Source organism: Heptranchias perlo, chromosome 7 (assembly GCF_035084215.1).
Source record: "Heptranchias perlo isolate sHepPer1 chromosome 7, sHepPer1.hap1, whole genome shotgun sequence".
NCBI lineage: Eukaryota > Metazoa > Chordata > Chondrichthyes > Hexanchiformes > Hexanchidae > Heptranchias > Heptranchias perlo.
Genome location: NC_090331.1, coordinates 64,934,084 through 64,946,183, shown reverse-complemented (window position 1 = coordinate 64,946,183; position 12,100 = coordinate 64,934,084). Strand labels below are relative to the sequence as shown.

At 44.8% G+C, this 12,100-nt stretch overlaps 1 protein-coding gene across 4 annotated transcripts in view; it reads right to left on the bottom strand.

The window, feature by feature from the left end:
- Nucleotides 1-12,100, bottom strand: part of myo1b (myosin IB) — a 240,566-nt gene that overhangs the window by 112,577 nt on the left and 115,889 nt on the right. For all 4 annotated transcript variants that reach the window (XM_067987755.1, XM_067987757.1, XM_067987756.1 and 1 more), the window contains 2 exons: nt 7,960-8,006; nt 7,149-7,212 (listed from right to left, as the gene is read on the bottom strand). In XM_067987755.1, the coding sequence (XP_067843856.1) occupies nt 7,149-7,212; nt 7,960-8,006 (111 nt within the window). The remainder of the gene's footprint in view (nt 1-7,148; nt 7,213-7,959; nt 8,007-12,100) is intronic.

Below are 12,100 nucleotides of genomic sequence, written 5' to 3'. Positions count from 1 at the left end.
CTATGCATAAAGTTTCTACAACCTTTATTTAATTCCTCAAATATAACAATCCAAATCTGAAATACTCTGCAACAGAACAATAAAAGGGCATAACATGTCAAAGGTTTATCCTATAGTTAATGTATAAGCCTACTTGTTAAATCAGAGAGCATCTGAGAACTACTTGCGCTAATATTATCCTATGGACTGATGCTCCATATCTACGAAAGGAACAACAATTTGCATTTATATAGTGCCTTTAACATATGGAAATGTTCCCAAGCGATACACAGAAGCATAATCAGACAAAAATTGACATCAAGCCAAAAAAGCAGATATTAGGATGGGTGACTAAAAGCTTGATCAAAGAGGTAGGTTTTAAGGAGAGTCTTGAAGAAAGGGAGGGAGGTGGCGAGGCGGAGAAGTTTAGGGAAGGAATTCCAGAGCTTAGGGCCTAGACGGCTGAAAGCACGGTTCGCCAATGGTGGGGCCTACAGAGTGGGAATGCGGAAGAGGCCAGAGATGGAGGAATGCAGAGTTCTCGGAGGGTTGTAGGGCTAGAGGAGGTCACAGAGATAGGGAGGGGTGAGGTCTTGGAGGGATTTGAACACAAGGAGGTGAATTTTGAAATCAAGGCATTGGTGGATCAGGAGGTCAGCGAGCACAGGGGTAGAATCATAGAAAATTTATGGCACAGAAGGAGGCCATTCGGCCCATCATGTCCGCGCCGTTCGAAAAATAGCCACCCAGCCGAATCCCACTTTCTAGCACTTGGTCCGTAGCTTTGTAGGTCACGGCACTTCAGATGATGGGTGAGGGGAAATTGGTGCAGGTTAGGATACAGGCAGCAGAGTTTTCGATGAGCTCGAGTTTATGGGGCATTGCCAGACTAGCCAGGAGAGCATTGGAATAGTCAGGTCCGGAGGTAACAAAGGCATGGATGAGGGATGCAGCAGGTGAGCTGAGGTGGGGGAGATGACGGATGATGCTATGGAGATGAAAGTAGGTGGTCTTTGTGATGGAAAGGATATGGAGTCGGAACACATTTTTTATTAAATTCCAAATCTGTTACAAAGAATGGAATACTTGAAACTGGCATTGCTTTCAACTGTGAAAATGAACTCAATGAGATAAACTTAAACCCGCTGCCCCACAATATAAATCATACCCCCCCAACAGCCATTGCTCCTGTCAACATTTGCCTAACACCCTTAGCAACCTGTCAACATGGAATATAAACACACAGCACAAAGCAAAATGAAAAACTGCCAGAAGCTTAGATCACACACAAAAAACTGGAAGGACTAAAACCAAATTTTAAAATTCTCCAAAGCGTGAGTGAGTCAATCTTCCACCAGACCACCTCATGCAAAATATCATCACCACACAAAACAGGCAATGGCCTGGGGAAAGAATCCAGAACAATCTTCACCCGCAGAAGCCAGCACCACATTAAACGCTGGCTGGGAATTACATCCTCCTCCTGCTTTTCATTTAACATTAATATTTTCTACATCATCAAAATTGAGTGATTACCACAGAAACCTCTCCAAATAATTAAATCATCAATATAATACTGCATGTTTCAGAGTGGGGAGTGGAAAATGTTTAATACATGAATCACCTGCATTAACACAATCATATCTCGACTATCTGTGCGGTCATTCATCCATATCTCAGAGAAACACACAGTCTCCTCTATTTGTATTACCCAATCGCCATTTCAGCACCCGAAGTGGTGTCCAAGGCTTATTCTGCTCTGTGCAAATGTACACTAACAGTACTAACTTCAATGGAATGAAAATCGGGCCATTTCTATTACAGGTGGCCGATTTACAACGTCAATATTATGCCTGGCGGCAAATTGAAAATCTACCCCATTGTGTTCCAGAAATGTGTGTGGGTTGTAAAGTTAGGTGAAGTTCTGAATAATTATGTGTACAGTTGGAACATTCTTTTTCAAATGTCAAACAAGTGATTGAAAAAAAGTACTTTTTTTCAGCATCAATGTATTGATGTCTTTCACATGCACTGCAGTTGTTGACCATGCCGTATGGGCTTGGGTGGCAGTGCATGGGGGAAGACTAGATGAGTTCTTAACTGCGCTTCTGTGGCAAGATCTGGCAGGTGAATGGGCAAACTGGGGCGAGTCACCCTCCCACTAAACAAAGATGCTTGTTTGCCAGTGTTACATTGTACAAAACTGACCTTCCTTTTAGAACAAATAACAGATCGCTCATTGGATTTCTTCTAGCACTGATATAAATTCACCATAATTTTAAAATCCATACACATTCTCCTCCAGCTAATTGAAGCCGTTGAACAAAAAAAAACAATTCAAACAGGATCTTAGTGAAACACACACACACACACTAATTGAGGGACAGTTATCTGGTATGAATGGAATGATACCAGACTATACTAGTCTAGACTGTTCTCAACAGGTCACAATCAAACGTGTGTACTTAAACATGTGCTGCAATTACAGTATTTCACAAAGCTGCTGTTTAAATGACTTCATGTGTTCCTATATAGTAAAAATTCAATGCGATACATGTATTATGTGAACACGTTAATGTATGTACAATGGCAATACTAAAAATGGGCACCATAAAGCCTGGTCACTACAATATTATCCAAAGTTAATCACATCATGTACTGTGCTAAACTTTTCAGCTGATCTAGTTTATGAATGCATCCAATTATGCTGGTTATATCTGCTGAAAACATCTTTTCACTTAACTGAGCTAAGCTGGCCATCAGCACAACGTGTTCTGGGAGTGGGTTTTCTGCTCATTAAAACTGGGCACCGGGAACCAGAGTCTTCGGCGACACGAAAGCATTTGGGTTCAGTCCACAGAAAATAACATGTCCTATCAATCAAAACTTCAAAATGCAACATGTTTTTTTTTAACCAGTGTTAAAAGAAACCTACAAATGCAATATCTAAAAACAATTCTCCAGTGAGGTAAGTAGCTTTTCAAAACTCTAGCAGCACAAAAACTCAAACGGTTTACTATCCCATGAAGAACGGTACATATACAGGATAAATTCTCATGACATAATAAAAGGGGGTAGAGTTTCCGTTTTGGCCGAAATCGGGAAATTGCGTCCAAAAACCACTTGAAATTGCGTTGGTTAGGTTACAGTTCAAGTTTCTGTTAAAATTCATTTGAATAATCACAAATGTAAAATCTTCCATGAATCAGCGAATCGGGCAGCGTAATAGAACGCAATCAATTATTTTTTCATTAAAAAGTATTCCTTTGATATATTTAAAAGGGGTAACTTGGTATAGTTTTATTAATAGAACTGAAAATGGATTTATCACCACAAATAACCATTTTTAAAAAGGGTGTCCAGTCCTCCACCTGTGAGTAACCTCATTTAAAATCACTGAAAATGACTTTTAAAAAAAAATATGCTGAACCATTTACTAGTTTCATTGGTGTACACTAGTCAGTTTCTTAGTAAATTAAATATTTTTTGACATGATAAAGCTTTTATAACGTGCTTACTACTGGCTGTGCGCATAAGAAAATGAGAGCAATTTGAAGAGTCTTCCAGAACCAGCGCAATCAGCAGAATCTCGCAATTTCGACCTCGAGGTTTTCTGGGCGCACTGAGCCTTGAACCAGCGTAAAAGATCACGGAAAACACAAACATAAGTGGTTTTCGGCATAACTCACTTACGTTTAAAATTCCCCGATCTTTTGGCTGGTTCAGCCGATTCCGCCACGGTTGTGCTGATATTACTGGCATAAATGAGTGGAAACCCGACCCCTATACGTCTTTAAAGCCTAGAAACTGCTGTCGGTGGACTTTTTGGGGGACAACATTTTTTGGGAAGAATTAACACCTGCCATTAACCCCCGATATTATTGGTTCCAGTCAGTAGCTGGAGTAAATTGTGCATTACAACATCCACATGGTTAGATGACCAAGGTCCTTGTTATATCTTCACCCCTACTCGCTTTTTTACACTTAGGCAAACACTCAACTTCAGCAACATAGTGCTTGGGACATTATACTACATTAGAGGCGCTATATAAACTCATCTACAAGGCACAAGTCAGGAGTGTGATGGAATACTCTCCACTTGCCTGGATGAGTGCAGCTCCAACAACATTCAAGAAGCTCAACACCATCCAGAACAAAGCAGCCCGCTTTTTTTTAAAATTTGTTCATGGGATGTGGGCATCGCTGGCAAGGCCAGCATTTATTGCCCACCCCAATTGCCCTTGAGAAGGTGGTGGTGTGCCACCTTCTTGAACCGCTGCAGTCCGTGTGGCTTGATTGGCACCATCCACCACCCTGAACATTCACTCCCTTCACCACCGGCGCACTGTGGCTGCAGTGTGCACCATCCACAGGATGCACTACAGCAACTCGCCAAGGCTTCTTCGACAGCACCTCCCAAACCCGTGACCTCTACCACCTAGAAGGACAAGGAAACCGGTACATGGGTACACCATCACCTGCACGTTCCCCTCCAAGTCACACACCATCCCGACTTGGAAATATATCGCCGTTCCTTCATTGTCGTTGGGTCAAAATCCTGGAACTCCCTTCCTAACAGCACTGTGGGAGAACCTTCACCACACGGACTGCAGCGGTTCAAGAAGGCGGCTCACCACCACCTTCTCAAGGGCAATTAGGGATGGGCAATAAATGCTGGCCTCGCCAGCGACGCCCACATCCCGTGAACGATTAAACAAAACGTTGTTGTTTTTATATTGCAATGGAACAACTGTCTGGAGATTCTTATTTGAGGAAGCATTCTGACATACAGTCTACTTTTAATTCAAAGTAGTTAATTCAAATCTTTTTTGAGCACAAAACACTTCCTGTACTGTTTTATCTAAATTGTTTAATGTGAATTACTGAATAATTCACATTCCCTGCTACCCCCCCACCCCGAGTAAATAAAAAAACAACTTTGAACTAAAAGCAGCAGACTGTATTCCTCTTCTGTTGTTGATAAACAGAGACACTCCACAGTCAGTGTTCCCCAGCATGCCAGCACCACACAGCAACCTACAGCACTCTCACCACCTCTGCAAGCACCACACAGCAACCTACAGCACTCTCACCACCTCTGCCAGCACCACACAGCAACCTACAGCACTCTCACCACCTCTGCAAGCACCACACAGCAAACTACAGCACTCTCACCACCTCTGCAAGCACCACACAGCAACCTACAGCACTCTCACCACCTCTGCCAAGCACCACACAGCAACCTACAGCACTCTCACCACCTCTGCCAAGCACCACACAGCAACCTACAGCACTCTCACCACCTCTGCCAAGCACCAGCACACACCCTGGAAGATTTAGATAGTGAGCTTGAGGAAGTAGCACGAGGCAAGTTAACATTGCACGGGTGAGGATGAGTAAGGTGCAGCGGCAGAGGCAGAGCAGGCACCTGCTACATGAGGGTCAGCCAGCCTGCTGCAGTGTCTAGGGATTCTGACCTCTCCGGGCCTTTACAGAAAAGGAATCTACTTTCTGAGCGGGATCACCCACAGGACTCATTTGTGCCTGTGAAACATGCATTGCAAGGCTTGGTGAGGAGTAGGGAGGAGACCATGGGCCAGATCTGCAGTCATGCATGAGCAATCTACCATGGAGAATGTAGCATTTTCTGCAGCACAGTCCTCAATTGAATAAGCTAGATGTTAGGCGCTTTCTTCTTTTTCCAGAGAGCAGTGAACCTCTGGAATGTGTTGCCGGCCGGTGTGGTGGGTGCTGACTCTCTGCACGCCCTTAAGAGGGAGCTGGACCAGTTCTTGGCTGGGGCAGAGATGGCATCATATAGAAGGTAAGTGGATTAACGGTTAACATACACATAGTCACTGTGATCTCCTGGACTAGCTTCGATCGCCTGAGGGGGCCGGAGAAGAATTATTAGCTCTGGGATTTTGCCTCTCCCAGGAGATTATATGGCTGTGTGGGTGAGTGCGATGGTAAGTGCCTAGTCACGATACTCCAGGCATCATAAGGGTTGGGCATGCTTGATAGGCAAGAAAAGACCAGCTGGTCTGTCATTTTCGTATGTTCGTATTTTCACATATGTACTGACACAGATGATAAGCACAAAACTAAAGCAAGTGAAACAGACATTGGCCAGCATGATATGGTGCTAGCAATCACAGACTACAATGCACATCGATGCAGGAGAACCCTTTTGTGTTCACGTTAGCCATTGTACCATGGACAGGGGCCTGGATGGGAAGAAGGATGCCATCAATCACACCCTGTCATTTGGGAAAACCAGCAATCCAGTGGAACTGGGCAGACCATTCATGCTGCTGTTACAGTAGAAAAGGAGATAACAGTGTTGGGTTTCCTGAAGAAATTAATTTTAATTTACAGACAGCAGATTGGCTGCCACTGCTGATACTCCTTACTGCCGGCCCGGAAGGACCCAGAAGCATCAAAATTACGGGCCGTGGTCAGCTTGTCGGTTACTGGCAATGCTGTTACTATATTAGAGGTTGGCTGCAAGTCTTCATGAAGCAAAGACACAACTCTGAAACTGTCTTCTTGCTAAACCTCAGCCTCAAGAAAGCACTGTCTCTGGAGGCTATGGTTTAGCATGAAGGCAGTGCCCGGTGGGTGTCCCTAGGCCTAGAGATATAATGGGTACATGGCAGTCAGTTTGGACAACATATCCTGTGCCACCAGAGTGCCAAAGTAACCAAGGACATCTCAGACCAAAATGCTAATGTCAAAAGTATTCAGCATCAACAAAAGTAGCACATTCAATCAAATTAGCAATCATCCACTGAGTAAAAGAAATCTACCCAAACCTCTTCAGTTTCAGAGTGGATATTGTACAACACTGTAAAGAGGAGGGAAGAAAACTGGGGCATAAGAGAACTTGAAATCTTCCCTCAGTGATATGAGTGTGAAATATATTCCCAGTACACAACTTTGATCCCGCACTTGATCACGGTCTGAACATGAGTTTCTGCCCACAGCTGAAACAGTTTGTCACAGATATTTAAAAGTGATCAGCACTTTCCATCATCTCTTTGGCGTACATCATAATTCCACACCTCACAGCACCTGAACCCCACCTGGTTAAAACAACCTCAAACGCTTAACAAAATGTCAGGTCACTGCAGATCAATTCTTTCTATTTACTGCTGTGTAATACTTACAGTTGCTGATAACGCCACCAAGGGGGTCACCTTTGAAGTCAAACTCAATATCCATATACTTTCCCTGTTAAATTGAAACATTCTGTTGAAATGTGTAATGAAATTGATGGAACAGAGACAATTAAAGGTCTACCAAATGCCTCAAGTGATCACATCAAACAAAGGTACTATTGTTTACAGCCAACTGCCACTTTTGCCTCTTAACCTTTGGCCCATCCCCATATCACTGCTCAGAGAATTGTAAACAATTTTACAACACCAAGTTATAGTCCAGCAATTTTATTTTAAATTCACAAGCTTTCGGAGGCTACCTTTGTTTACAATTGTCAACCCCAGTCCATCACCGGCATCTCCACATCACTGCTCAGAGAGGCTGATGACAAAGCTTAGGATTGGTATCAGACTGTCTGGGGAACCCCCCGGTGGGGGGCAACAGGTAACAAAAGCTGGCGTTTGAACCCATGCCTTCTGAGAGACAGCACTGCCTTATCGAACGATGCCATCAAACTTAGTAAGGAATTTTCATGTGGCACAAACCAAAGCATCCAGAGTTGAAATGAAAGATTTGACGTGATGTGACACAGCCATGTGCTTTTATGAACAACACCCCTCATGCAACAGAATTAACTTAACTCAAATACTCGTATATATCCATGTTTGATTTTGCAGATTCAAATCGTGCTCGATCTTTTGGTTTTGAAAAAAAGCAACAAAATCATTTTTTAAAATGTAAAAATGCTTGAATTGTAGTTTTCTAATATAAAAGTCATTAGGCAACTCTGAACTGTCAATCATAATAATATTTACTTACAAATCTGGAAGAGTTATCATTCCTCATAGTTTTGGCATTTCCAAAGGCTGTTGGATAAAACAAGAAGGAAGAATATATTAACCTTAGGACTTTGCTTCTGTACCAAGAAATAAAAGAAGATTAAATCACAGCCTTGCATGAATCGGTGCTCATCTCACACGGAGATTTTTTTTTAAAAATCTAATTCAATCCTTTTTTATTTTATCAGCTGGAGAAGCAACACACATTCTTCTATGATTTTGAACTACAAAAGGAAAAAATAATATAAACCAGATGAGCCACAAAAACAAACATCACTCTACTCCGAAGACCGGGATGAGCATTTTATCTGTACACAAACCAATGAGAAACAGTTGCTCTTTCAGTTAGAGTCACACAGTACACTGCACTGAGCACTGCTGGCTTTGATTTGCTACTTTTGTGCAATACAATTAACGCTCTTAACCCTAAATGTTTTATTCAGTAACATGCATTACTGTAGTGTAATCTGGTTGTGTTAATGTTTTTTATACTTCAGTCTGTGATGGTGTTACAAATCGGCATTCCAGCTCTCGAGCATTCTAGAATTGGGAAGAACTTCCTTCTACGGAACAAAATCCAAGGCCCCGATATTAACGCAAAGGCGGGTTCCGAGCCGGTTTGTGGGGGGGCGGAGAATTGCATGGGGGAAATCCTTAAGTAAAGTCAGCGGGTCAGATTCTGTGATCTCAACTTGATTGAACGATTAAATTTTTGCTTCCGGTTTTTGTGTCTCCAAGCTCCGCAGCGGGCGTGATGCTCACCCACATGACACAATCTGAAGTCCACTATTTAAAAGGCCATTGAAAAACTAGAATGTGGAGGAGCCAGGAGAAATTTACCACGGATTCACAAAGAGCAAGGCCAGCACCCAGATTCAATGATGCTTCCCCTGAAGTACTGCAGGGTGCAGTGAGGAGCAGGAGGGAGATCATTTTCCCCAGCAATGGGAGGAAGAAAACTGCTTCTCTTACCAAGAAGGCATGGTTGGAGGTGGCTGAGGAGGTGAGCAGCAGGAGCATTGTGCCCCGGTCTTGAATTCAGTGCAGGAAGCGCTTTAATGACCTAACCAGGTCAGGAAAAGTGAGTACAGTTGCTGATTCACCTATGGTGTACAACAGGCCCCCACCCCCCAACCCTCGCTCTGTTTTGTCAAGCATACTCCATCACATCACTCCTCACACCCACTTAAGTTTCAGCAGCACCCATCCTTCACTTTCTATGCAATTCTTCACCTCCCCATCTATCGCTGCCACTCACCCCAATCCTTAAGTAATGTGATGCATCTGTCTGATAGTCACCCTCACCCAATGTACTACATCCATCGGGTGATTACGTGACCTTCAGTCACCCACAGGTCTGTTCTTTCGCCCCTTGTAGCAGAAGCGGGCGCAAAACACAAGGGAGATGGAGAGAACTGGAGGTGGCCCACCACAAAGTGTACAGCTCACTGATGCAGAGGAGGATGCCGTGGAGATAAGTGGCACACCTGTGTCCCTCTCAATCAGAGATGGAGAGACTGGGAACTTGCAGATGCCTAGTGACAGAATTTTAAAAATCTCTGACGCACATGCTGACTTTATTTCATCAATGGCTGAACTATGAGAAGCTAGAGTATGGTGATTGTCAAGGTTGTTACTTTGCCAGGAGTAATTCATATTGCTTTCTTTTGTCTTTCAGGGCCTTCACGTGTAGAGCAAGAGTCTGCGGAGATGCATGACTATGATTCCTCAGAAGACCTCATTCCTTCTGAGGGCACACCATCACAGGATGTACAGCTAGGCACCAGCACAAATACTCACACTTTGGTGGGTCCAGTTAGAGAGTTAGTTGGGTTTTCACCTGGTGATTCACAATTCACAAGTGAGCACGAGCAGATACTGGTGGCAGGGGCAGCTGTGGAGAGTCTGCGTCAGAGGGCGCACTCCTCTCCAAACTCTGCTCAGCTGCTCACAGATGCTAAACCCCGTGGGCCATCATTGAGAATGAGAATGAATGAGGTACAGCTGCACCTTTGGGAGGTGCTGGCAGACGTGCCAAGCACACTCTCCACAATAGCGGAGAGGATGGAGGAGTCCAACTCCAACATTAGTGGATTGGCGTCACAGGTAATTGCGAGAATGTCTGCCATGGAGACAGTGGCCGCCTCCGTGGAGCTTCAAATACGGCTCTCAAGTGAGTCTATCCAGGCCATGACCACGGCGGTGCAGGATATGTCTGCCACCTTAAACAGGATGACAAATACCTTATCCGTGGCCTTACAACGCGTCACTGATCTACACCAAGCTGCTCTCCAGCAGAGTGTTAGGAGTGAAGTCCTCTCCCGATGGCCAAGTCTGTACCTGCACAGATGCTGGTGGAACATTTTTTGGCAGGGCCCTCATGGGCTCCAAAACCGAGAGGTCGTAGGCCAAAACCACCTCAACAGTCAGGGCAGGGATCTGAGCAGCCTGCCACTACCTTTGCTGAAGCCATAGGGGATGCACCACGTAGAAGCAGTGGGAAGTGTAAGAGAAAGCTACTGAAATTCACCATGGGTATGCACATGGGTGTTTGAAAAGTGTTATGTTGTGAAGTTTCCTTTTTTTTAACATCGGCACAAAATATATTGATTTGCACCATTTCCACATCTTGCCCATTATTGTGTCCCGAGTGCCAATTTGCCCTTTCATTTGCTTCATGATGAATGTCAATACATGACGACACCCATTGGGGGATGTGCAATGGATGTATGCTTGGTTGAAGGACTGTTTTGTGCAAAGGAGGGGTTTGTGGTGGTAGGAGCGGGCCGGAGTATTTCAATTTTTACTTTTCCCAGTCTGACTAACTAAGTGAACCTGTGAGATATGAGGGCATCCCTGGCATCCCAGACAACAATATACGCGGCTGTCCGGCGATGGGTGCCCCATCTTCATAATGTTCATCGTCCTCCTCTTCTTCAATGTTCTCATCATCAGAAGATGATTGAGGAGTGCCTTGGTCGTCCTCCACCTCTAATCCTTTCTGCTGCGCAATGTTGTGCAGAACGCAGCACACCACGATGATTCTGGACACCCTCACTGTCAAGTTCTGAAGGGCGCCTCCAGACCTATCCAGGCACCTGAAGCGTATCTTCAACATGCCGATGGCCTGCTCGATGACACACCTGGTGGTAATGTGGTTCTCGTTGTAGCACTCTTGCGCCTCATTGTTGGGGATCCTCACAGGTGTCGTGAGACAAGTTTGAAGGGGGTATCCCTTGTCTCCAACGAACCAGCCCCTAAGTCTGCCTCCTGGTAGGAAGAGGTCTAGAATGTTGGACTGCCGCAGTATAAAGCCATCATGACAGCTCCCAGGGAATCTGGTGCACTCCTGCATGAACCTCTTCTAGTGGTTGCACACTAGCTGTGCATTGTTGGAATGAAATTCCTTGCGGTTGATAAAAACTCCTGGTTAATGTGGTGGGCCTCGGATTGCCACTTGTGTGCAATTGATGGCACCCTGCACCTGTGGGAAGCCAGCCAGAGACGCGAATCCAACTGCCCGTTCCTTCTGGCTATTGTCATCACGGGGGAGGTTCACATAATCAAATGCCCTGGCAAACAACCCATTCTTCACCTGCCTTATATATTTATGTGCAGCCGACTGAGAGACCCTCGATACGTCTCCGGTGGCGCACTGGAAAGAGCCAGAGGCAAAGGAATTGAGGGCAATGGTGACTTTTACAACGACGGGCAATGAGCGGCCACCAGGTCGAGCAGGGAGCAGCTCTTCTTGAAGGAGGCTGCAGATATCTTCAACCACCTGCTGACTCAATCTGAGCCTGCATAGGCACTGCTCTTCAGATAGGTCAAGGAAGCTCAGCCTCTGTCTGTAGACCCTCTCACATGGGTATTGCCTCCTGCAACCTTGGCCCCTCTGTTGCACTCTTCTCTGATGCTCTCCCCTCTCTGCTCTTCTCCAGACCTGTGTTGTGCACTTCTCTCTTATGCACTTGCAGATCCCACCACAGCACAACATTGCTGCCGTGGATGGTGATTCTCTTCCTCGTACGATGTCCTATCAAATACATGGTCTTGTCCATTTGAAAGCCTCCAAAGTTGTGAAAGCTGCATGATCACAAGAACTCTCTGCCAAACGTTTG